We start from the raw sequence: 27,728 nt of genomic DNA, 5'->3' as shown, positions 1-27,728 counted from the left end.
TGACTGGGGACCCTGACTTGTCTCGCGGTTACTGGGCGAGCGTGAGCGCGCGAGGCTCGGGGGTGGTGCGGGGCGGAGCCTAGTTCGAGTGGGCGCTGTAGGTTTCAGCCGAGCGTCACTGTGCTCGCCGGGGTGAGGTCGGCTCAGGTGAGGTGGTCGCCCCGGAAGTGGCTGTGGCCGTAGCCCCTGGGTGTTGTAAGGAGCCTGCGGCAGAGTTGTTGTTAAGGGGGGCGGCATCACCTCTCTTCCTCCACCTTCCCTGCAGCAGCCATGGCGAAAGGCAGAGTCTCTGAACGATCGCAGACGGGGGCACTCCACACGACCCCCGTGGGGGACAGGCCAGCGGGGACACGGGGTCTCACGGCGCAGAGCGGCGGAGACCACCTGAAGGGTGAGTAAAACCGGAACCAGAGCTGGGGCTGGCCCAGAGGCGAGAGTGTGCCAGGGGGTGGTTTGGGGTGGAAAGGACCTCAGTTGGCCCCTGGGATTTGCGAGGGGAAGGGGGCCTGCTGGCACCCAGGGACGCTGGAGCAGAGAGGGTGGGGGACCTGGGCTTGGGCCGCTGCCCACCGCAAGGCCGGACACCTAGGAGGTGCGTTGTAAATGCTGTTGTAGTTGAATTCAATAAAAGAACTAATGACGCTGGCTTGTTTGAAGCTCGGGCAGGACGTAAGGTTGACAATATTGAAGCTAGACAGAACGGAAAGGAACTTCAGCACTCCTGCTTTATTTTTACCGATGAAGAAACTGAGGCCCACAGTGGATGTGGAACTTGCATAAAGTCACAAAACCAGATTAGTCAAGTAGTTAAGAGCAAGGTTTTAACTGTATACAGGTGCCACTTCCAGGTGGCAGGAACACTTGGGTGTGAGTCCCTGCTCTACCACTTATGACTTTGGACTTGTTATCTTTCAAAACTCAGTGTCTAGGGGCGCCTGGGTGGCTCAGTGGTTAAAGCCTCTGCCTTCGGCTCAGGTCATGATCTCAGGGTCCTGGGATCGAGTCCCGCATCGGGCTCTCTGCTCAGCGGGGAGCCTGCCTCTTCCTCCTGTCTCTCTCTGCCTGCCTCTCTGCCTACTTATGATCTGTCTGTCAAAAAAAAACAAAAAACTCAGTGTCTAAACTGTACAGTGAGGATGACAAAGATTATAGTAAGAGTAGTCTCTGCTTAGCTTGCTATGTGCATTACACAAAATAATTGATGTAAAGCATTTGTTGTAATGGCTTATGTGAAGTGGAGGTTAAATAAATATTAGCGATTACTATTGTAACTGAGATCTCTCATTCTCAAGCTTTTTTGCATTACACCATTCTGCCATTTTTCAGGACTTTAAATATTATTTTGAAAGAAAGTATACTTAGAAACTAAATACTTTTATTCCATCTTGGCGTAGAGTTTTTCATTGCTTTTCAACAGTTGAAATGACTAAACTTTAAATGCTTTTTATTTTATTTTATTTTTTTAAGATTTTATTTATTTGACAGAGATCACAAGTAGGCAGAGAGGCAGGCAGAGAGGGGTGGGGGGAAGCAGGCTCCCTGCTGAGCAGAGAGCCCGATGTAGGGCTTGATCCTAGAATCCTGAGATCATGACCTGAGCATGAAGGCAGAGGCTTAACACACTGAGCCACCCAGGCGCCCCATATTTTACTTTTTAAAAAATTTATTTAATTGACAGAGAGGCAGCAAGAGAATACAAGCAGGGGGAGTAGGAGAAGGAGAAGCAGGCTTCCCACTGAGGAGGGAGTCCAATGTGGGGCTCAATACCAGGAATCTGGGATCACAATCCTAGCCAAAGGCAGACGCCTAACTACTGAGCCACCCAGGCGCCCCTTAAATGCTTTTTAAAAATCCCATAAACTTGAAGAAATCCTAACAAATGTCCATTCAGTTGTTTTCAGCTTACAGTGATGTGTTCCACCACCAGTGATGGGTAAGGAGAGGGTCTTTTAAGATTGTCTGGCAACATAAGTATAGTCAACAACAAAGTATTGCACACTTAAAAATATATATTTATATATATGAAGATCATATGTTTAACATACAGCTGAAGTTTAAAATAGAATAAATTTTTAAAAAAGTATCCTGCAGAAAATGGTATTTTCTTTTCAAATAATTTAAAATGTCCCCAGTGTAATTTGACTTTTTAAGCTTTACGTATTTGGATATTTCTCCATCTTATAGACATAGGGCCACATAACTTCAAAAACTCAGAAATGAATTGTCTAAGTATAAATCCACTCTAAATTAAAGGAACATTGTTTTGAAGATGCTGCTGTGGAGAGTAATCCAAGGGTTTTCAGAAAAGTATTTTCCAGATGGGGCATCCCTAAAGATTGTCATTTGGTTTGTGGTAGCAGTCAGTTGTGTATTACTGATTTTTGTTGTTGTTTTAACCTAAAACTATTTAGAAAATAAAACCTTGAGATTTCCAAAGTGCTTTTATAATTGTTTATCTTATTTTATCATTAAGATGACACATTCAGCACAATTTTTTTTTTTTTTTTAAGATTATTTACTTTAGAGAGAGAGGGAGCATGGCAGGATAGGGCAGAGGGAGATAGAGCCCGACATGGGGTTTGAATGCATGACCTGAGATCAGAGTCTGATGCTTAACCGACTATGCCATTTTTTTTTATTTAAAAAAAAATTTTTTTTTAAGATTTTTATTTATTTATTTGACAGAGAGAGGGACAGGGGAAGTACAAGCACACAGTGGCAGGGGGAAAGGGAGAAGCATGCTTCCCGCTGAGCAGGGAGCCAGATGTAGGACTTGATCCCAGGACCCTGGAATCATGATCTGAGCTGAAGGCAGACGCTTAACTGACTGAGCCACTCAGGTGCTCATTTTTTTTTTTTTTTAAGAAAATTATTTATGAGAGAGAAATAGAGTGCCTGGGAGCGGGGGTGGGAGGGCAGAGGGAGAGAGAGAATCCCAAGCAGATTCATTGCTGAGTATGGAGCCCCACATGAAGCTCAATCCCACCAACCTGAGACCATGACCTGAGCTGAAACCAAGAGTCAGATGCTCAATGGACTGAGCCACCCAGTCACCCCTATCATATTACTTCTGTGGACTACAAATCTATAGGAAGATAGAGGAAGATGTGAAGGCATGCCTTCATGGAGCAGTAGGGTTTGAATTGTTAGATAGTAAGGGGATTCGGGCTGGGGGAAACATTAAGCTGGGAGGTTAGTGTGAATCTTTATGTCAGTATAGAGATTAATTTGTTGGGAGTGGAGGATTTCTGTTTTTGTAGGAGATAAGATTGGCCATGATGAAAATGGTGTTGGTACAGAAGGATTTAAGTGCTATGCTGAGGAACTTTTTTGATCCATCTTGTTAATTAGTAATTCCCAGGGTTTTCTTTTTCTTCTCTGCCTCTCTGTTTCTGTCTCTGTCTCTCTTTAATTAGTGTTAGGAATTCATTTTCTGGGCAAAAGATTTTGTAGATCCCTTACGTGATAGGGTTTGCTTACTTGTGATGTGATGCCATTAGTAACTACTTAGCAACCAATATTCCAGATTATGATAAACAGTTTTTGTTAATTGCAGGTGTTATTTAGTTTGGCATTCAGAAAAATTACATATTTTGGAGTAGAGATAAAAATTTAGTAACTTCAGGGACGCCTGGGTGGCTCAGTTGGTTAAACGTCTGCCTTTGGCTCAGGTTATTATCCCAGGGTTCTGGGATCTTGCTCAATGGGGAGCCTGCTTCTCTTCCTGCCTGCTGCTCCCCCTGCTTGTGCGAGCACGCTCTTTTTTTGACAAATAAATAAAATCTTTAAAAAAATGTAACTCTTGATTGAGAAATACATAGTAATAGAATGTTCCTATAAATTCAATGACACTTTAAATAAATTTGTATTTTTTTAACTGACATACTTACATAACTTTGACAAATAGTTGTCATTTTGTGTATGTTTGAAATATTTTACATGCTATATGCAGTGTTTGGTACGTTTAGTGGGTCCCTTACCATGACTGTGGTCTCTATTCTTACATCTTAGCCTTACAGACTGTGAAAACTTGAGCAAGGACACTGAAAGTCTAATTCTTTTTTTTTTTTTTTTAAGATTTTATTTATTTATTTGGCAGACAGAGATCACAAGTAGGCAGAGAGGCAGGCAGAGCGAGAGGAAGGGAAGCAGTCTCCCTCCTGAGCAGAGAGCCCGATGCGGGCCTCGATCCCAGGACGCTTGGATCAAGACCTGAGCCAAAGGCAGAGGCTTTAACCCACTGAGCCACCCAGGTGCCCCTGAAAGTCTAATTCTTGAATGATGAGGAAGGACAAGAAACAAGACAAGAGGTAGAAGTACTTAAGAGGCTCTTGATCTAATCTATCTGCAAGGGTGCCTGGACCAGGGTATTTATTTTCTTCTGTGTTATTTGTCCTGGCTGATCTATTTGCTAACAAGTCATAGAAGTTTCCCATTTTGATTTAAGAAAACTCTGGGATGCCTTGCTGTCTCATTCAGGAGAGCATGTGACTCTTGATGATCTTGGGATTGTGAGTTCAAACCCTACATTGGGCATAGAGATTACTGAAAAAGAATAAATAAACTTAAAAATAGAAAAGAGCTCATAGGGCTGTGTTTTTTCAGTATATAGAGGTCATCATACTTGTGAGCAGTGTGAAATCAATTTGATGGGTAATGATGAGACATTTTTAAAAATGGAAGAGAAAATAGAATACTTTGCATGTGGTAAGGCGTAAGTGTTCTTTGAATTTTATTTTTTAATTTTGTGTGTACCAAATCATGATATAAAGTTGCTTATTGTGATTGCAGCCAAAAATGTTTGAGAAACATTGTCTCAAAGTTGATCTTACTGCTTTTAGAAGACAATATTGTTCAAACTTGGATAACAAACCCCTCTCAGATGTCTGTTCTAGATCCTGCTTGCTCATTTGGTTCCGTAAATATTCTTTGAGCATCTGCTATGGGCAAGGTACTAGCTTAGAGGAAGAAGGAAGCTCTTACTGATAACTGGGAACTAAGACTAAAATTGACAAGTAGGCATCAGCCAACGTATTAGTATAATTTGTTGATGCCAGTCCCAACCCAAATATGAATGTATCAGGCTTCTTGTGCTTGTCATCAATAGAAAATACAATTGAAACTCTTGCTGAGGGGCGCCTGGGTGGCTCAGTGGGTTAAAGCCTCTGCCTTCAGCCCAGTTCATAGTCTCAGGGTCCTGGGATCGAGCCCCGCATCAGGCTCTCTGCTTAGTGGGGAGACTGCTTCCCCTCTCTCTGCCTGCCTCTCTGCCTACTTGTGATCTCTCTCTGTCAAAATAAAAAATTAAATCTTAAAAAAAGAAAGAAACTTGCTGAAAGGAAGTTGATTGACTTATATAACTAAAAAATTGAGAGATTCAGTGGGATTCACTGGCTTCAGTCTGGAACAGTGGCCTAATGATATCATCAGGATCTGATTTCTTTCATATCTTTAATGTCAGCTTTTAAAAAAAATTAACATATAAGGTATTATTTGCCCTAGGGTACAGGTTTGTGAATCATCAGGCTTACACATTTTCACAGCACTCACCAGAGCACATATCCTCCCCAATGTCCATAACCCAGTTTAATGTCAGCTTTACCTTAAGGTTGATTTCTCTTGATGGTCCAGGTAAGTTGAATCCTCCCATAACTTTGAGAATCTTTTTCCTAGCATTACCAATAGAAGTCTAGATATTAATTCTGATTAGACTGTCTCAGATAATGCTTGTCCCTGAACCTATCACTATTACCCAATTAGCTCAACCTGATTCATGTTTGACACCTAAAAACATTGGAGTAGGAATAAGGCCAAGTCAGTTTTCCCAAAGACATAGATCTCTGTGATGGATCACTCATGATTTTTCTCTATTTGTGCTCAACCATCTTAGTGAAGAAGGATTCCAGTCAAAGGTGCTGCTTCAGATACACAGTGGAATTGAGGCTGGGCATGGAAGGAAGAAAAGTGAGGGGCCCAACAGAAGGGAGAAAATGGAGGGAGTAAGCTCAGGAAAGAATAAAGGTGATCGAAGAGTGGCATATTGTAATTTAAAATGTTCAAGGTAGAGCAGTCTCGGGATGTGAGAACTTAGTTTATCATTGGAAGTAGGTGGTTAAAGTTGAATAGAAATGAAGGTCTAGGGGTGCCTGGGTGGCTCAGTGGGTTAAGTCCTCTGCCTTCAGCTCAGGTTATGATCCCAGCGTCCTGGGATCGAGCCCCACATCAGGCTCTCTGCTCAGCAGGGAGCCTGCTTCCTCCTCTCTCTGCCTGCTTCTCTGCCTACTTGTGATCTCTGTCAAATAAATAAATAAATAAATAAATAAATAAATAAATAAATAAATAAATAAATAAATAAATAAATAAATAAACTTAAAAAAAAAAAGAAATGAAGGTCTAAGAATTTTGAGGCTGGGTGGATCATCTAAATGGATGATGGATCTTTTAGGATTATGAAGTTTACTATAAGCTTGATCTCAGTCTTTAGTGAATGGGGGGGAAACATGTGAAAGTGGTTAGATGAGAGTGAGGGTGTGTGGATTGAGTGGCAGTACAGTTGTAGGGCATAAGCCTTAGAGAATGAGCCTGTATACAAAATTGGCAGTCTTGTTTCTTCTAACTACAAACATGCTTTCTCTCTGTGTCTGTTCTTAATAATTATTTGTATTTTATATTTATCTTAGTTGTTTGAATTTATACTTGATGATACTGCTACCATTTTTAATTTTTTTTTTTAGGATTTTATTTATTTGACAGAGATTACAAGTAGGCAGAGAGAGAGGCAGAGAGAGGAGGAAGCAGGCTCCCTGCTGAGCAGAGAGCCCAATGTGGGGCTCCATCCCAGGACCCTGGGAGGACCTGAGCCAAAGGCAGATGCTTAACAACTGAGCCACCCAGGCACCCCCCTCCCCCCCCCTTTTTTTTTTTTTTAGATTTTATTTGTCAGAGAGAGTGAGCACAAGCAGGAGAGTGGCAGGCAGAGGGAGAAGTAGGCTCCTCCATGGTCTCCTTACTCAGCGAGGAGCCCAATGTGGGACTTGATCCTAGGACCCTGGGATCATGATCTGAGCCGAAGGCAGACAGTTAACTAACTGGGCCACCCAGTCGCCCCAGATTTTGCTTTTCAAAAGGTTTTGATATGAAAATAATAAGAAATAGGGAGCTATCATAGGGCCATTAAGGTTATGATTTTTCAGAAAGGATAAATGCATATTAGGAGTTAGAGAAAGGGTGCTCTTAAGAGGAAGAATTGGAGATACAGGGTGAATGGAGAAGAGACAGTTCTTGGAGCAAAATCTGAAAGGAAATGTGTTAGCATTTAATGCAAAGATAAGGGGCAAGGGAAGATAATTTGGGGAACAGATCTTGAGGTAGAGATTGGGGAGCTTACTGAACTGTGGAAGCAGTGTCATTGTTTGAGAAAAGACGAAGATAGAATTAAAGGCTTGAGGAGACTTGAAATAGCCTTTTTAGAGAATGATGTGAAAGGATTATTGTCTGCCAGTGATAACTGTAATTGAAGATAGAAAAGCATGTGGCCTTGGAGGCCAAGAGAACATAATCTTGACTCTTTCTAATAGTATCTTTGGCCTGGAGGAGGTTGGAAAGCAGATAATGGGATAATTCAGGTTGGGAATTACTATGATTTGGAAGATTTGAAGGTTAATGAATATATAAAGTACTATTGTGGGTAACTTCAAATGCTAAATGACATATATCTAATGTAACCAAGAGGAGATGCATTATAAATTATGCATGCTATACATTTCAATGTAGAATTATCATTAAAGCAAGATTTTCAATTTTTTTTTTAAGATTTTTTTTGATGTATTTGACAGACAGAGATCACAAGCAGGCAGAGAGGCAGGCAGAGAGAGAGGAGGAAGCTGGCTCCTTGCGGAGCAGAGATCGATGCAGGGCTCGATCCCAGGACCCTGGAATCATGACCTGAGCCGAAGGCAGAGGCTTTAACCCACTGAGCCAGCCAGGCGCCTCAAAATTTTCAACTTTTATTTGTTTAGAACTCTAAATCAATTACATGCTAGTCTCTGGACTTGATAGAATTCTACTCAAGAATTGTTGAGTCATAGTAACTAACAAACCCCTAGTTACCAGTTAGTGTGAAAGAAAGGAGAGCTTCAATTTTGAATGTCACTTTGTTTTTTACATTCTTGTTTTCTGTGTTACTGTTGAACACAGTGCTTGAAAAAGTTTGCCTTACTTTAAAGCATCCAGAAAATTGATATCAGGTTAAATGTGGCGGTTAATTTTATTCAGTTGTCTATATATTTCATCATCCAACCGTAAGACAACAAGCAGGAGTCAGAGAAATGTGTACTCAGGAACACTCAAGTGGTGTTCTGTAGTCCAGCTAAATGTTCCCTGACACCTTTCTTCCCTGTGACCCATTACTTAGGACTGGTAAATTAATAATGGGAAGAAAAATATTATAGTTTGATTTTAGAGCTAACACGCTAAATGACTTTTTAAATTTTTTTTCAAAGACTTTATTTTTAAGTAATTTCTATGCCCAGTATGGGTCTCAAACTCACAACCCTGAGATCAAGAGTTGCACGTTGTATGAACTGAGCCAGCCAGGTGCCCCTAATTTTTAATTTAAGAGAATGATATAACCTGTTGAAATCTTTAAAAATGTATTTAGCTACAGGTTATGGTTTATAAGGCTGGAAACTCTTCTCATCTTTCAGTCTTCAACCAAATTTCTACCTGCTCTGGGAATCTTGTCTCCATTACTCTAGCCCAGTAATCTTGCTTTTCTGTATACTCAAAACCTCTTTCTGCCATTCTTTGGGAAATTAGGTGAGTGGTATCTACTTCTTAAAAGCAGAGACTGAGCAGAACATTTTATACATAATAGATGTTCAGCAGATAGTCCTGAGTAACTCTCCATTTTAGTGCATACTTTTCAGAGTAGAAATCCTAAAGAAAAGTACAAAGAAGGGGGTGGGGTGGTGGTGGTGGGGAATGATCCATTTATTCTTAGGAGTAATTCTGGGTCCGCAAATATCTTTTGGATGAAAAACAAAAATGCAGTGGTTTTGAAGAGTTTAAAAGATGCCCATGATATTAAACTATTTGTATCAGTCCTTTTTATACTCTGGACTTCAAGCAGGGAAGTAAGTGAAAAATGAAGTGTGAGCAAGGTAATTCCTGGTAGATTTAAAAGGAACACGCCTTTAAGAAGTAGCAGACCTTTGAAAAAGTTGTACAGACTATATATATGTTAATATGTCTTTGCTTTGTTATCAGCACATAGAAAACTATGCCCAAAACCTCAATGTTTATATATTACTCTAATTCCTTTCCAGTAGATTACTTCTTTATTTAATAAAGTAGGAAAATAACATTTTAGCCTTATGAGAAGTTTGTGTTTCAGTGGATTTTCTATTTAAAACTACATTTTTGGTTGAATTAGTTTTAGTGCACACTGATATTTTTGTAACTTTTGGCTGATTCCTCATTTCTTTTTAGGGTGAATAGATATGATATCTTAAATTCTCAAGACATGCATTGAGTTAGATATCATAACCACGACAAAGATATGAACAATTAGGCATTTGTTATTATAAGATTCTGGAGAAACCTTTTGACATTTGACCCACCTCAGATGTTTAAAGTCTCTGTTTAATTTTCTGTGCTGCAAAAAAGCATGTATATAAATACGTTAGTGGGTTAATTAACTGGAGTATTCAGTGGCAGGCATGCCTGGTTTATTACTGCATTGAAGGCATCTTTTATATTATTTTATGATCCTATTCCTTCCTGCAGTAAATTTTAGAAGTATGAAATGAACAAGTAAGTTTCTATTTGTGATTTGGTTTTTGAAGTAAAGTCCCTTTTTTAGAGTCAGATGATAACAAAGTAAATTAATGTTTAGATTACAGAAAATCGGAAAAGATAAAATTTTTTGTCTTTAGTGTTCACAAAATACTAGAACTTGATAAACCTAGTATTGTGTCTTTTAGGAAATCTGCTTTAATGACCTGCTAAGAATAATTTATATCTAGTATATAAAAGCACTAACCTAAGCAACTTGTATTTCCACAGAAATTATGAGTTGATTATAAATGGATATTAAAAGGCTTTAGAGATATACTTTATGCTATTTGGTTGCTTACGATTTATTTATTTTTTATTAATATTTTATTTATTTACTTGACAGAGAGAGATCACAAGTAGGCAGAGGAGCAGGCAGAGACAGGGGGCAGGAAGCAGGCTCCCCGCTGAGCAGAGAGCCTGATGTAGGGCTCGATCCCGGGACCCTGGGATCATGACCTGAGTCTAAGGCAGAGACTTTAACCCACTGAGCCACCCAGGTGCCGCTGATTTATTTTTTTAATTTTTTTAATTTTTAAGGATTTAGTTTTTTTTAATAAGCCCTCTTTAGGGCTTCTGTTTCCTTACTTATGATAAGTACTTACCATATTGCTTCTTCTTAAGCTTTAATGTACATGCCTCTTAAGCTTTAATTACATGCAGGTAACCTGGGTATCTTATTCAAATGCAGATTCTGGTTTAGTAATTCTGGGATGTTGACCTGAAATCTGCATTTCCAGCAAGCTCCCTAGTGATGCTGATTCATGTGGCCCATGCAGTCCATCTTGGGTAGCATGGAGCTAGATGGTTACTATTGCTCCATGTTCAACGTAGAATTGAGCAAAATCTTACTAATTCAGTTGTAAAATATATAAAGCTGCCATAATGAGACAGGGAATAATATGACGTTTATTTTTTAATTAAGGCTTTTTGGTTGAAAGGAGCAGAAATAAGTTTAAACCAGCACTAATAAAAAGGAGAATATAGGAAAAAGACTATAAGAGACAATCTCACTGGCATTTATGAGCAGGAAATGAAATATAGCCAGGCTTCAAGGAGAGTGAGAAAGTTAGAAATCAATGAGTTTCTCTGGATTTATCTTTCAGTCTCTCCTCTTATATTTTCTGGTGCATGTTTTTGGCTTGCCACAGTTGTTATCTGTGGCTTTTACTGCTTGACCTTTCAGCCTCAAGACCTAGCACTCTTGGGACACCTGACTTATGGCTCAGATAGTTAAGCATCTGCCTTCAGGTCACGATCTCCAGGTCCTGTGATCAAGCCCCATGTCAGGCTCCCAGCTCAGTGGGGAGTCTGCTTTTCCCTTTCCCTCTGCTACTCTCCCTGTTCGTGCTCTCTCTCTCTCTCCCCGTCTCTGTCGCTGTATCTCTCTCAAATGAATAAATAAAATCTTAAAACAAAAACAAAAACAAAAACCTACCACCTCTTGACAAGAGCATCTCTTTGTTGTAGTCCAACTTTTCATCAGCCAGTAATGAAGTGTTTCTACTTGACTCGGGTGTCCAATCTTGGGCAACTTAGCCTTCTGTGTTTGGGTGGGTAGAGGGTTGGAATCACACTGTAATAGGGCCAGTAAGATTAGTCTCTTTGGAGGGAAGGGGAAGATGGGAAAGTTTCCTAGAGAAAGAGGGTGTTATTGCCTGTTCTACTATACATATTTGTGAAATTAATAGAGTGCAGGCGTTTGATTAGGATACTTCATAAAAGTGTGTATAAAAGTTACATAGACAGTAGTTAGGGAACGGGCATTGTTAGATCCATCCATTTAGTTCTCAGAGAACTAAAAATAATCCTTATTATAGTATACATATATTTTTTTTTAAATCTGAGTGTTATCAGTATATACATGGGATAATGGCAAACGTAGGCAGTAAAACTTGAGCTCCCCGCCCCCACTTCTGCCTTTTCCCAGTAAGCACTACTAAGGTACCTTAACCTCCCCACTATTGACCATTTCCTCGTAGAAAAAGCCTTGCCCATTCTTCTGCTTGCTGTCTCCTAGATCTCATTCCATACTTTTATTTTGCATATAATTTTTTAGATAACACTAAGATTACCTTGTGAGGGAATGTAAACAAATTCTGCCATTCTTTGGGTCTCAGAGAGCCACTGAAAACATGCGAGACTCAACTATATTCTGAAGCCCTCAGTGTAAAAAAGGAACTATAACATTTACCAGATGTATTAGTCAATCTCTGGGTTCTTGTGACAGTTGAAGTAATTGCCAAATTACTTCATTTTTCCTAAGAGGCCATTCTGTCTGTGCTGTCAGCTCCCAATGTAGATAAATAAATTTGAAAGTCAGTGGTAGTATTTAGAGTGATGCCCCCTTTCCCCTTTGGCTTATCAACAAATCAAGGCTACAAATTCTGTAGTTCTGTTTTTCATGCTTCTGAAATGGATATATCTCCCCAAAAGTAGTATGCCTGATTAATAAATGTCAAATACAATAGTAGTAAAAGTTTTATGTTAAAACAGTGTTTTGGACAAAAGTGTGAACAGTTTTTTGGGGGAGGAAATTCTTTAAGGAAAGTATTTGCTGATTTGGAATACTTATCTTTTTAAAATATTTATCTTAATTACAGCCTCTTTTTTTTCCCCCTTTCAGAAAAAGCCTGTGCAGAAGCTGGGTCAGCAAGAATGTCACTTCTTATATTGGTGTCCATTTTCTTATCTGCAGCTTTTGTTATGTTTCTGGTATATAAAAATTTTCCTCAGCTTAGTGAGTAAGTATACAGAAAGAAACTGAAAATGCTAGACATTTATAGATGGATTAAAAGTTAAACTAATCTTAAGCAACAGAATGTCATGGTGATTGTATATCAACTCTCATGGTTTGTAGCAAGTCCATATTGACACTTATTTAAACACTCCTTTCCAAATTTGCCTTTTGGTTTTCTGTGCAGGGGTTTCCTAGCACTGCTCCTCTAGTTAAAGTCTCATTTTTCTAATGGCTTTCAAATGTTTTAAAAAAAATACAACTACATTAAGAAATATGTTTTTATATCACGATCCTGCATGCATGTGCCTGTCCATTTTCTCTTGCTCACTTGCATACATCTGTACATATAAAATTAATTTAAAAGTTTCATGAAACAGGTCGTGTTCTCTTATATTTTCTAAATTATTCGATTTATTTTTTAATGCCATAAGTGAGGAAGCAAACTTATTTTAAAATCCATGAAAGATATTGACCTGCAGTTTGAAAAACATTGATGCTCTTCTTCTCTGCCTCCTCCCTCCCCCCACCCATCCATCCATGTCTTCTCCCTTCCTTCTTGTGATCAATTTCTGTCTGTTTCTATTCACCCATTTCCAATCCCACCACATCTCTCTCTCCTCGCTCTTTTTCTTTTCTGCATTTTATGAAAATGATATGGTCTGGAAAGGTAGTTTTCACAGTGAAATGGACTTTGTGTAAACCTTGTATACCTTATCTAGTATACGTCCAAAATTTCTTAGCCAAAACCTTGGGGGTGAAATGTGTTTCAGAATTTAGAATTTTTCCATTTGGGGAAGACTACATGGAATACATATTGTATATTATGTAGTACCTCCCGCAGGATCTGGGGCAGCATCCCATAATCAAATACATTAATATTTTTGCACAGAAAAGGGCATGATAAAAGACTATATGAATAATTACGTAAGTGTGGGTCAACTTTTGCTGACAAGGTATGAAGAACTTTTGGTTTTTAGAGGTTTTTGAATTTTAGGGAAGAGATTATGGACTTGAAACACACTTTAAGAAGGCAAAATACCCCAGGGCTGTGTGTGGTTTTTTTGTCATCCCTCACCCCCACCCAGGGCTGTTTAAACAGTAATACCACCCTTGGTATAATCATAGATTACATAAAGGACTATTAAAATGTAGTTAGACTTTCAGCCAGGGTCAGACTGGAGTAGTAATGGATAACTATGAAATGTTTCAAGGTGTTCGGAAGTTCCTGTTTTGCCCTAAATTCCTTTCATTAACAATTCCTTATGCTTGAAATTTTATAGTTAAACTTATCTTTATTTTAGTACTTTGATTTCTTACATCAGTATAAATGCCTTTGGGAGGCTAACATTCCTATTGATGGTTGACATTAGTATGATTGAATTTTAGATCCTTTCTGGTTTTGATCAAGGAGGAGGAAGTAAAGAACTGACTGAAGAGGGCAAGAATATAGAGTATAGATTGAGGTTGTTTTTGCTCTCAGTCTGCTGTAAGAATGATAACAAGACTTGTATATAAGTATGCTATTATAAATCTGTTATGTTCGGCTTATTTCTGTGTGTGTGTGCACGCAGATACAGATGTATGCGCAAACCACTATAATGAGTTTTTAAAGTTTTTAAATTTATAAATGAGAAAACACAGTTTACCTGCTGTTTTTATAGAATTTAAGCAGCAGTCTGTCATTGTTATGCAAGATCAGTTAAATTGTATCATGTAAACAAATGGGCACAATATGCATTAAACACAAAGGTAATTATTTGAGGCTTTTATAAGCAAGAAATCATTCAGTTCCAAATAAGGCACCAAATAGAAAGTAAAATGAATAGAAAAAGAAAAATGTTTCCGTTTTTATCTGAATTTTGGGCTGTCATATTCTAGAAAAGATGTGAACCGTAATTTCACTAAAAATTTTACTTAATTTTAGTTGTAATTAATTATTGACCTTAGTTTATCATGAGGATTACCCAAAATGATGCTGAATATGTTTTAAATATGCTAATATCAGTAATTCACTAATTAACTCAAAATTTGTACCAGTGTTGGAGCAAATGCTTTTAACCTAATTGGGTTTGGATCATCCTTACTTTCATATATAGATTACAGGTCACATGAAATCATAATAAAGCATGAAAAACAAATAATTTATAGGCTTTTGAACTTAAAACTTACAAATTTATGGTTACTATATTACAGATCAAGGTATCAAATCATTTTGGATAAAATTTCATGTTTTGAACTTTGACAAAATTATCTTGGCAAATTTTCTGCTTTAAAATTTTTCACTTTAATTTTATTTCTTTAGAGAAGAAAGAGTGAATATGAAGGTTCCCAGAGATATGGATGATGCCAAGGCTCTAGGAAAAGTTTTATCCAAATATAAGGACACCTTTTATGTACAAGTACTTGTAGCTTATTTTGCTACATATATTTTGTATCCTTTTTACTGAAAAAAATGTTTCCTAGTTTTATTCAAGAAAGAAGTTTTAAAAGTTCTGTTTAGTTATGCATAACTTTTTTCTTTTAAAAATTGTTAATTCAGTGTAATTTAATAAAATATAGAAAAGTTAAAATGGAAAAAATTCTCACTTTAAAACTATCACAACTCAGTTATTATTTCTGAATATTTATTACCAGTTCTTTTGTATTCTGCTTATTTCACTTATCATAAACATCTTCCTTTCCTCTGTATTATTCAAGATAATTATTTTATTTATCTATTTAATTTATGATTATATTAGTTAATTGATTATTTTTATTTAGTTTAGTTATGTTGAATTAATAATCACCACAGCATAATTAAAAAAAAATTCCCTTAGGTTTGAAGATATAATTTGTATTTAATTTTTTATTTTTCTACTTGTCCAGTTAGGAATCTTTTTGTTCATGATTTTTCCCTTCCATTTAATGGTTTCTTTGTAAAAATATCTTAAGAGGTTAATTAGTCAATTCAAAGAATATGAATTTTTAAAATAATGACTGGTATGTATTTCATTTTATAGAAACATGTATTAACTAGTCAGGAAAATATCTTTATTCTTCCTACATATTTTCAAATGGCTTATGCTACTGGTCAATAATCTTCTAATTTATGGACTTTAATGTCAGTCTGATTTTTTGTATTTTTTATTTTAATCCCACCTATTTTCAGATCTTCTCCATTAATGAAAGACATTATTGGGGTGCCTGGGTGGCTCAGTCTGTTAAGTATCTGCCTTCAGCTCAGGTCATGATCCTAGGGTTCTGGGATTGAGTTCCATGTCAGGTTCCCTGCTCAGCAGGGAGCCTGCTTCTCCCACTCCCTCTGCCACTCCCCCCTGCTTGTGCTTCCTTGCTCTCTCTCTGCCAAATAAATAAATGAAATCTTAAAAAAAAAAAGACATTATCTCTTGACTTTGGAAAGGTAATCATTACCCAGTGCTCATGATGGAGCGGGGCAGGGGGTGTGGGAGGGGGAGGCAGGCAGAAGGAGAGGGGTAGAGTCTTAAGCAGACAACCTGCTGAGCACAGAGCTAGGTGCAGGGCTTGATCTCATGACTCCGAGATCATGACCTGAGCTGAAATCAAGAGTCAGAGGCTTAACTGAGCTACCCAGGCATCCTCCCAACCAGCATTTATTTTTAAAAATTTAAATTAGTTACTTTGTTAATTCTCTCAAACTTTTTTTTCCTTTCAAACTATTTCTGTTTTGGCGTCTTTTATTTCCTGAATTTTTGGTTATTGGACTTGTCAGTGTACTTTTTCTCCTAAAATTCCAGTAGCATTTTCTTTTCTTGAATTTGTATTAGATTAGATGCTGTATATTTAACATATATGTATGTTTCTATCCTTCCTCCTTATACAAATTTGGGTATATTCTTAAGCGCACTGCACCAGTTATTCCAAGCATAAGCAGTTTGTTACAGGTACATTTACAAAATATTCTGCTGATGATACAAACATGACTCTTTTATCCATCTAGTGAGAATACATTTTTTTTTTTTTTAGGTAGTGTGCTGTATGTAGGAACTTTGTCATTACTTACTTATTGTGAGAAAAAATCAAAGTTAGGGAAAGTTTAGAGAATTACTATTATGCACTTATCTTTCAGCAAGTTATTTGCCAGCTATTTGTAAAGTAATTTAATAGCATATAAACTGGTTTAAGAAACCCTAACTGCTGCCTTTGCCTCCTAATTCTATTTTAGAGCCTATCTGGGAAAACCATAGTGTTAGACTTAAGGGTTATTTTGCCTTTATACACTTTAACCATATATTAAAATATTTTCCCTGGGTAAGATAAAAACTTGGTTCATTTTTTTCATTTGACTTTTACAAGTTTTTTTGGGAACAAGATCTATAATTTCTGTTTACTTTGGAAAGTCATCTTGTTTTGCCCTATTTTGCCTCTCAGCTTTCGGGTTATTAATTATATGCTGTTTACAAATCTAGTGTTTTGGGCGTTCAAAAGAAGAACAACTACTGGAGCAATGAGGAATCATGGTTAGAGGTGTGGCACAGTCTCATTCTAGTTGGAGTAAGTCTAGAGCAGAGTTTGCAAGCCCAGAGCATTTGTAAGAAGTGATCGGCCATCCAGTTTAGTTGGAGTTTAGGGTATGAAAAAGGGAGGATAGAGAAATAAGCTTAGTAAGATAAGCTAGACATTGCACTCAGTCTGTAGAGGACTAAGGAATTCAGAATATTTTGTTGGAATTGGGTACTCATTGAGGACTTTTGAGATGTGGATGACGTTAAAAGTGTTGCCATCATCCCTTTTTTGTTTATTTCCCTAAGGCTAAAATCTTTGAGTAACTTAAAAAGTTTATTTTATTATGGAAAATTTGAAATATACACAAAAGTAGAGAAAATCATATAATGAACTCCTACGGACCCATCACCTAGTTTCAACAGTTATCAATATTATGCCAGTTTTGTTCTTGCTGGTTACCTTTCTTTGACTTTTTGAGAAAAAGAGAATAGGTTGGAAAAGGAAGGTAATATTTACTTTAGGTGATTTAGGTAATGCAGAATTTTAAATATTCAAATTGAAGTATCCATACCCAGTGTTAGTCCATAAGGGACTGGTTGAATAAGCCATAGTAAATGTAAACACTGGAGTGGACTCTATTAAAAGAATGAGAAATGTCTCCCTATGCTGTTACTGCGTTACTTCCAGGCTATCTTGTTAAATGAAAAGAGCAAGGGGCAGAATAATCAGTCAGTATGCTGTGTTTTATCTATATGAGTACACACATACAGATGCAGATATTTTGTTATCTTTTTTTGAAAAGAAAGGATATCTTTAAAAACCAACAACAGTGTTTACCTATGGGGAGCGAATGTGATACAGGGATGGAAGTGAAACCTCTAGATGTACTTCATTGCGTAGATTTGACTTTAGAACCAGGTAAATATTTTACATAATTTTAAAACCAATTAAGTCAGAATGAAAAAAGAAACAGGAAAAAAATCATTTTTTTTAAAGATTTTATTTATTTGACAGACAGAGATCACAAGTAGGCAGAGAGGGAGGCAGAGAGAGAGGGGGAAGCAGGCTCCCCACTGAGCAGAGAGCCCTATGCGGGGCTCAATCCCAGGACCCTGAGATCATAACCTGAGCCTAAGGCAGAGGCTCAACCCACTGAGCCACCCAGGTGCCCCCAAAATCATTATTTTTGGCCAGGAGGAAGTGTCAGTAGAGTGGTAGATGGGTAAGTCAGGTTGCAAGGGGACTAGGAAGGAATATTCTGTGGGGAAGTAAAGATGAGATGCAGTATCTGGGGAGAATACCCCAGTCAAGGAAAGCCTAGGTTTTCTTGAGTTCATAGGCATCTGAGCGGTTTTCCACAGGAGGGATCCTGTGGAAGAGCAAGAAGCTGAAGATGAAAGAAGCCAGGAAGAAGACAGAGGAGAGTGAGATGAAAACATGAATAAAGTGGGAACTAGAGGAAAAGAAGAGTGGGAGAATGAGGGAAGATAGAAATTTTGAGATAGTGTGTGCCCAGAGGGAGAAGCAGATTCCCAGCTGAGCAGAGAGCCCTACATGGGGCTTGATCCCAGGACCCTGAGACTGTGACCCGAGTGAAAGGCAGATGCTTAACCAACTGAGCCACCCAGGTGCCCTTGAAGATAGAAATTTTAAAGGAAGGGTAGATGTTGAGGGAATCCACTCAACTCTGACCGACTTACAAGTAAATCATGTTAGGGATTTTTTTAAAAAAGGTGCTGGGGTGGGGGGGTGGGGGGTGCCTCCACACCAAAACTGGGAACAAGAGGGAAGTAGTAAAAAAGCATAATTCTGTTTTTAAAATAGGTTTGTGATTTTTACTATATTTTCTAGTCCCTGTCCTTTTTTAAATGAGTAGTGAATTGAAGTAAATGTTTATAAGTTAAGTTAGAAACAAGTAATTATTATACCCTATATGTACCTAGATTTCCACGGAAATCCTGTTTCCTGTACACATTTTAGGAGTATATGCAGTGCATTAGAGAAATATACTAAAGGCCTTCTTTGTTCTTTTTTTTTTCTCTTTTGTTCTTTTCTTTTGCCAAAGTTCTTTATCTGGTACATGTTGGATATTTTTCCTGGTTTTTCTTTTAGTAACACACTCTTATTAGCATTGTATTTATGATAATGCTAGCAAATGGTCAGTTTAGAGTTAAAGGCATTATAACTGAATTGTAGGTTTTTTAAACTTCTAGATATAATTTTACCTTATTAATACTGAAATATGGATATAAGCTTAAAATATAACTTCTATATTGATACTTTTTCCTAAGATGTTTGATTTGTCTTTTAAAAATTCCATTTTATTATGTTTTAGTCCTTAACTTAAAAGTTAACAGCTTGCAAACATTCGCTATCCCAGGCTCTATATTTCTCAGTATACTCTCAGGGTTTCTTTATCCTTTTCCACTAGCCTTATTTCTTGTTTGTTTGGTAAGTATATAAAATGAATTTGGGAGACTAGGGAAAAAAAGTAGCTTTTGATAGAATGATGAGGGAGAAGGATGACATGTGTATCTTGTATATAGTTTTAAGTTCAGTTTTGCTTTTTGAGCTGTAAAGTGTCATTGTTGAGCCATATTAGCTAGGCTGATACAGAACCGTCTTATAGTAGTGTAACATTAAGCTATAAGTATGATTAAAAAAAAAAATCTCATTTAGCTCTGGTAAAGAGCATGTGTTAAAGTAGCTCATTGTCATTTTCAAGCTCCTTTTTGATCAGTTCTAGTCCCACCAGTTATGTAAGCATAAACTCATTAGTTTTAAGAGGGGATTAATGTTAAAGTAGTATCTTTTAAGTCTTCCCATAAGCAGATGTTATAGTTTGTTTTTTTCCTGGAACAGGGACATCACAGACTTAATTGCATAGGCTCTGTTTTAGCCTTTCCTTCTTATTGTGTTTTGTAATTCAAACAGTCCAAGAGTGTTGGTGCGCCCAATGAGTTAAGTCCAGGACCGGGGGGGTGGGGGACGGATGGGGGAGGCTAGTATTTTCAAGCATGGCAACTAAAAAAAGAATTGGCTCTTTAAGTCTTATTCTTAGGATAGATGCTATCCTTAACTATTTGGATATAGTCACTAAGTTTAATCACAAGTGCCAGTTAGTTTCAGCTGGTCTCATTTTAGTCCTGATTTGGACTGAGAAAGGACTAGATCAAATGGGTTCTTGTTCTCTGCACAAAGAGGAGTAATGCAGAGTATCCCCCCCTAACCCCGAAAGAAGTATACTAGTTGAACTTTTCCTTAAGTGAATAAATCTATGTGACTAAGATGGAAAGGTACATAATGCTTATGGCTTCTTATTATTTCCTAGTGTTCAGGACTCGGTGCCTCATTCTGCTATATGCTCTCCTATTTAGTTGGGAGGCCAGTTGTATACAAATACCTAACAGAGAAAGCAGTAAAATGGTCACAGCAGGTAAGCATGTATTTTTAAGTTATTTAATGTAATTCTTTGGCTAATTGGGAGGTCATTGTATCAGTGTATGGTCTCTCTAAGAATTAAGCCAGACCCTGAGCTGTAATAAAAATGATCTTTCCACCTAAGTAAATTAAAGTGGTGGGCAAATAATGAATGTTAATCCTTTCAAATATGAAGTTTCTATGCTATAACAATAGTTTTATTTATTTATTTATTTATTTTAAAGATTTTATTTATTTATTTGACAGAGAAATCACAAGTAAGCAGAGAGGAGGCAGGCAGAAAGAGAGGGGGAAGCAGGCTCCCTGCTGAACCGAGAGCCCGACACGGGGCTCGATCCCAGGACCCTGAGATCATGACCTGAGCCGAAGGCAGAGGCTTAACCCACTGAGCCACCCAGGCGCCCCTGTAACTGTAGTTTTATTTGATAGAGACACAGCAAGAGAGCAACACAAGCAGGAGGAGTGGGAGAGGGAGAAGCAGGCTTCCTGCTGAGCAAGGAGCCTGATGAAGGGCTCGATCCCAAGACCCTAAGCGGACACTTAATGACTGAGCCACCCGGGTGTCTCTGTAACAGGAGTTTTAGTTCTTCATTCCTAGTAAGTTCAGTCAGAGCAGAGAAGTCAACGTGTGAAGGCATTCACGATTTTGGGCACCTCACCTGTTCTGGGTTGATGCAGACCACTGTAGTGGGTCACTGAAAAACTTTCATCAGCCAACTCCTTGAATGCATTTCATCAGTAGAAATGACTCTTCTCTTAGTCAGGATCTCTACAAAGACAAGTGATGATAAATAATAGCAGCACTACACAGGAAGGTCTAATACAGTGTTGCTAAGAAAATCTTATTTTTATAAAGAATTAGAAGAAACAATATGTTAAATCCCAGCGGAATTGTAGAAATCATTCTGCCTTACCCTTTTGCTTTACAGACTAAGAAATGACAAAGTGTTTTGCTGCAAATCACCATCATTATTTGTAAAGCAAGATCTAGAAGTATAAACTAATCCGTGCTTTTATTTAACTGGCTAAATATCTCCATATACTTATGCAATCTCATTTATCTAATGAATGAATCACTCATGTACTATATATAAAAATAACAGAAAAATAAAGATGAAATTGGAGACTAGGTTTAGTGACATGCTGCTGTACTAGCCCTTTACATTGTAGGAAGTTTTTTTTTTTTTTTTTAAGATTTTTTATTTATTTATTTGACAGACAGAGATCACAAGTAGATGGAGAGGCAGGCAGAGAGAGAGAGAGAGGGAAGCAGGCTCCCTGCTGAGCAGAGAGCCCGACGCGGGACTCGATCCCAGGACCCCGAGATCATGACCTGAGCCGAAGGCAGCAGCTTAACCCACTGAGCCACCCAGGCGCCCTACATTGTAGGAAGTTAAAGGCATTAAAATATTAGTCACCTGATGTGTATCTTGTATATAGTTTTAAGTTCAGTTTTGCTTTTTGAGCTGTAAAGTGTCATTGTTGAGCCATATTAGCTAGGCGGATACAGAACCGTCTTATAGTAGTGTAACATTAAGCTATAAGTACGATTAAAAAAAAAATCTCATTTAGCTCTGGTAAAGAGCATGTGTTAAGTAGCTCGTCATTTTCAAGCTCCTTTTTTGATCAGTTCTAGTAGATAGATTCTGAACTATCGGGGAATGAGAATTCAAAATAAATATTTTATATTAAGCAACTTATTTTCAATATTGGCCTTATCTGATCCTAACTGGTTTCTTTCTTATGACAGGTTGAACGTCATAGAGAACATCTCATTAACTACATTATATTTTTGAGAATAACACCATTTCTGCCTAATTGGTTTATTAATATTACATCACCTGTGATAAACGTGCCACTGAAAGTTTTTTTTATTGGCACTTTCCTAGGTAAGGCCTCTGGTTCACAGTGTGTTAGAACTCATTGTGTATGTACCTAACAGTGTCCGGCTGGGCTAGGTTTCATGTTCTTTGGACACATGCCAGCACCATATATAACTCTTGAGCACAGAGCCTATCATACATAAATAGAAATGTTTGTTGAATTGTGTTTAAGTATTTCTGTTTTACTTCTTTTAAAGAAGAGCAATTTCTATTGGATATTTTTATAATCACACAGGTTTGAGCAGGACTTTAACTAACTCCGTTCTCTCCCTTGGTGGAGAGAAAAGAAAATCAAGGTGCCCTTTTTGAATAATTTACTCCCTTGTCTTTTAATCACATATTGAAATATTGAACTGTAATGTTCAGTAGAAAGTTGATCCTATTTTCTTTTTTATTGACATAAATATTTATTATGGGCATTACCGGAAGTATGTGGGAAGCAGTATTAATAAAATGTTTCTGCTTTCAAGGAGCTGGCACTTAATATTGAAATTAATTAGTGGACATAAAAATTCATTTATACATTTTGTGAATTCTGATGGTTCTTTAGTAAGAGTATTCTGCTTTTCTTTCAAATTTAATTTGAATTGTTTAGATACCAATGAAACAAACAGATTTCTCTTATACTATGTGTTGCAGTTTAAGTTAGTATTTATAGATCTTGAAAAGAATAATCAATTTTTTGTTGCTGCTTTAAAAAAACTCATGACAAACTTGAAAATCTTAGCAGGGATAATTTTGGATTTTGTAAAACAATGTTACGTTCATGGAATCAGAAAAGAGAATTTATCCCTATCTTCTTATTTTACGTGTGGAATGCCTAGAGATTTAGTTAACTTCAACTTGGTCTAAAATTACTTTTCCATTTTGTTCTGGTTTTTAATAAAACCTTGTTCCACCTATGCTGTTGTATAAACTGCTCTTACTCATATTTTGAGTATCTTTCTATTAGCAACTCCTACCATTTCATTTTTAAGTATGTTCTGTCAAGAATGAATGACAATCCACTCAATCTTATTTTTGAACATTTAGATTATTTCCAGATTTTTGTTACTTATAATGCATTGATGAAAATCCTTGAGACTAGATCTTTGCTTATATAAATTAGTATTTCCTTTTCTCCCCCCAAGATTTTATTTATTTATTTATTTGACAGAGAGAGAAAGTGAGAGAAGGAACACAAGCAGGGGGGAGTGGGAGTGGGAGAGGGATAAGGAGGCTTCCCACCAAGCAGAGACCCCGATGCGGGACTCCATCCCAGGACCCTGGGATCATGACCTGAGCTGAAGGCAGATGCTTAACGACTGAACCACCCAGGCACCACCCTTACATTAGTATTTCCTAAAGCTGAAATTGCTGAATCAAAATACATTCTCTTTTTTAAAGCTATTGATAAATGTTGTCAATTATTTTACAGAAATTTTTCTTGAGTTTTTAAGTTCATTATCCTTCAGAAGTAGTTATGAAAGATTTAGTTCTTTATATGGAAATAAATGTGAGAGGCTTTAAATTAAGTTACATTTTTCCAAAATGGAGATAAGTATATTCTTTTTTTTTTTTTTTAAGATTTTATTTATTTACTTGACACAGACAGAGAGATCACAAGTAGGCAGAGAGGCAGGCAGAGAGAGAGGGAAGCAGGCTCTCCACTGAGCAGAGAGCCCGATGTAGGGCTCGATCCCAGGACCCTGAGATCATGACCTGAGCCAAAGGTAGAGGTTTAACCTACTGAGCCACCCAGGCACCCCAGAGATCAGTATATTCTTACAAGAAATTTTATACAGAGAAAATTTTAATTTTTAAAAATTTGAATATGGATTTATTTGAATCCATTAAAAATATTACATAACAAAGTGTTAGAATAATGTCAGTGCTGTTATGAGTTATGAATAATTTTGTGAATGTAAAGTATATTACAAAATCTTATTTTTAAAAATTACTGCTTATGTTTTTATTTTTTATTTTAGGTGTTGCACCTCCCTCTTTTGTCGCAATTAAAGCTGGAACAACACTTTACCAGCTTACAACAGCCGGGGAGGCTGTTTCCTGGAACTCAGTATTCGTTCTAATGATTTTGGCTTTTCTATCCATTCTGCCAGCCATCTTCCAAAAGAAACTAAAGCAGAAATTTGAGTGAGAAATCATCTGGGTTTTAGTTTTCCTATTATCATCATCATTGTCATCATCGTCATCACCATCATCATCTCAGGATTGGCAGGTTTATGTGTTAAAATCACCTCTTCAGTAATTTGAAATGAGTTTGTAAAATATAATTTCCTATCACACAGTTAAAGTAATGCATGTAAGTGGCAAGGGGGAGAAGAAAGTAAAAATAGAAATTGATGTATGATGAAAAGTACTGTCAATAGTTAGGATAGACACCTTCTAAATCACTACTCCAGGCTAGCTATAGATAATTAGTAGCAGCACAGTAGGAAATTCTTGATCTAACTGATTCAACTTAATATATTTCATGAACTGGCTCCACGTACTTACCCTTGACTGGATAATTTAGTGTTTTTCCCTCTTAATCCCTTAATAATAACTAAAATAGGGAAAGCAAACACCAAATAAAAAAAACAAAGATTCTAGATTTTTAAAAAGTAGTATTACAGTTCTTGCTAATGTTAGTCTTTTTTAAGAGCATGAACTTGAAAACTAAAGCTCAAAAAGAGATTTACATTTTCTTTTTTTAACTTTGAGGTAATAGATGTGTTTAGAAGCTGCATGTTGATAGATTATTGAATTTGGAAAGGATATCAAGTTATATCTGTTTTCTAAATTTATTTTGTTTTTCCTGTTCTATATTATCATGGGTTAGTCTGAAATTTAAAATTCTGGCCAGTCTATTTTCACTTTTTTTCTAGCTTTCACAGTATTTCCACTGTGCATATGAAAATGGCAATTACATGATAATTGTATTATATTGGTGTTGATAATTTATATTTGGATAATATTTTGTTACATAATTCCCTTTACCGTCTCAGAGGGGGATCAAAGTAAACATTCAAAGTATGCAGTTTTTAGATGATAGATTAATTATATTACTTTGTATTTTGAAACTGAAGCAACGGCAGCATAACACTTAAGTGGTTAAATACAATTTATTTCAATAACTGAAAAATTTACCTCATTTATTTATTAGTCTGATCATTAAAGCATATATTATGTAATTATCCTTTTTATGCATGATACACTTATAAGAATGCCTTGTTTCATTTTTATTGATGGGTTTTTTTGTTGGGGATTGCTTTTGATTAATGTAGTTACCCAACTTAGTGTTTTTACTTTTTATAACTCAAGGTAAAATTAAATTCTCACATGGTAACTACTATATTTAAATGGTCCTAGAAAAACTAAACAGCTTTTTGCTGCTTAATGGTAATACCCTTGAAGTCTTGATTCTAGGACATAGCTATCTATAAGGTAAAGTACTCTGTCAGTTTTACCTTCACCCAAGACTGTCACATTGAAAAGTACTTTAGCTATGGGAGAAATCCTTGTATGTTTTTATTGTGAGAGGAATGGTCATCCTCAAAGCTTGTTTCTACTATATAATGTGGACTGATTATTTTTTCTATCACAGTATTAACAAATGGATTTATTGTAAATACAAAGAAAATATGTTAATTAATATACTATTCTTATGTCACCTGGCCTTTTGTGTGTAATTATTTATTGTCATTTCTAGCAAGGTTTTTCTTCCTGATTGACCAGAGATTGAGTGATACAGCTTTCGTTATTTTTACAAATGAACTTAAAACATAAGTCTTTTTGGACAAAGTTCGCTAAATATTACTGTGTAAAATGTAGTTGAGTACATTTTTATCAGACTTTTAAAAATAAAAGTAAGAGCTTGGACTCAGGAGAAGCCTACGTACTTCAGTGTGTATATATTGTATTTACTCTATTTTCAGAGTATTATCTCTATCCTTATCATTGATTCTTTCCCTTTGCTGATGATTCTTTTCAGAGTTTCTTAGAAAACTGAGCTGCCACTTAGGTGAGGTGTATTTTCTTCTTCCAAGAGAATAGCCAGTCTTTTTCAGATTCATCATCATTGACTCTACCCTAAGCGCAGTCAGTGACCTGTATTCATGGATTTACAGATATGGCCTGATCCCAGATGTAGATTCAAGCTTCAGCCGCATCTTGAAGACAATTACATAGTAATAACCACCAGAGAGCAAATATGTATAAAAAGAGGCAAGCACGCTTACTAGGAAGCTGACATGCTGAGACTGTTCACCTTGGTTAGTGGCCTTTCTCTGGAGTTCTGTTACTTTGAATATAATATTTCTAAGCTACTTAATAAATGCAAATTAAAATGTAATAAGAATAAATTGTACTGAAAAAATTTTAATGTAGTACTTGGCATTTATTTCATGGAAGTATTTATGTTAAAAAACATTTTATTCATTGAACAAAAATATATTCTAAAATTCTGATGCACATTTTCCCCTCTAAGAATAAAAAAAATTTTTTTTTTTAAGATTGTATTTATTTAATAGAGAATAAGTGAGTGGAAGCAGGGAGAGTGGCAGAGGGAGAGGGAGAAGCAGGCTCCCAGCGGAGCAGGGGGCCTGATCCCAGGTCCCTGGGATCATGACCTGAGCCTATGCAGGTGCTTAACCAACTGAGCCACCCAGGACCCCTCTTTGGTTTTTTTGAAAATGGGTAGAATACATCAAAAGGGCTGAAGCTTTCCTGGTGTGTAAATGATAACTCAGGGCTTGTAGTTTAGATGTTTAGAAAGTGAATCATAGCGCAATTTCATTTCTTTTCTTTTTTTCCTTATCTAGGAAAACTCTCTGGGCTGGGTGACTTTAGGGGGAATTTTTTTAAGCTCAGCCTCACTTTTCTCATCTAGTACAAGTGAATTCTAAAGTCTAGGTTCCTTATAGCTCAGATATGATAGAATTCTCTGAAATTGATAAAAAAGATTAATAAGTCCTTCTTTGTTTATGGTTTATTTATTTATTAGAGAAGGCGTGCACAAGTTGGGGGGAGGGAGAGGGAAAAGCAGATTCCTCACTGAACCAAGAGCCTAACTTGGCACTCATCTTGGGACTCATCGTGGGGCTGGATCCCAGAACTCTGGAATCATGGTCTGAGCTGAAGGCAGATGCATAACCGAGTGAGCCATCCAGTTGCTCCAATTAATAAGCCCTTGTAATTATGTGTCAATCTCAACTGGGCTCTGGGACATCCAAATCGCTGGTTAAACATTATTTTTAGGTGCGTCTGTGATGATGTTTTTCAGAAGAGATTAGCGCTTGAATTGGTGGTTGCAATAAAGCAGATAGCTTTATCCACTGAAGGCCAGAACAAAATGGCTGAATTCACTCTTCCTGACTGGTAAACTG

The 27,728-nt window shown here is 37.0% G+C and overlaps 1 protein-coding gene across 4 annotated transcripts; it reads left to right on the top strand.

Annotated features, from left to right (window-relative positions):
* On the top strand, nt 1-26,719 carry TMEM41B (transmembrane protein 41B). 4 transcript variants are annotated; one of them, XM_032853440.1, is made up of 8 exons: nt 8-147; nt 266-391; nt 12,461-12,578; nt 14,877-15,005; nt 19,396-19,489; nt 20,370-20,474; nt 22,230-22,368; nt 24,330-26,719. In XM_032853440.1, the coding sequence occupies exons 2-8, from the start codon at nt 271-273 to the stop codon at nt 24,497-24,499; spliced, it is 876 nt and encodes a 291-aa protein (XP_032709331.1). In that variant the 5' UTR covers nt 8-147; nt 266-270; the 3' UTR covers nt 24,500-26,719. The 4 variants fall into 4 exon arrangements, 3 of the variants coding, with proteins under 3 accessions (XP_032709332.1, XP_032709331.1, XP_032709330.1); XM_032853439.1 differs by having other exon boundaries at nt 8-391; XR_004382159.1 differs by lacking the exons at nt 20,370-20,474; nt 22,230-22,368; nt 24,330-26,719 and adding an exon at nt 19,780-20,006 and having other exon boundaries at nt 3-391; nt 19,396-19,566.
* The last annotated feature ends 1,009 nt before the right edge of the window (nt 26,720-27,728 follow it).

Source organism: Lontra canadensis, unplaced genomic scaffold, assembly GCF_010015895.1.
Source record: "Lontra canadensis isolate GAN:19392208 unplaced genomic scaffold, GSC_riverotter_1.0 scaffold7, whole genome shotgun sequence".
Lineage (NCBI taxonomy): Eukaryota > Metazoa > Chordata > Mammalia > Carnivora > Mustelidae > Lontra > Lontra canadensis.
Note: the sequence above shows the minus strand (reverse complement) of the source record. Positions and strands in the feature narration are given on the sequence as shown.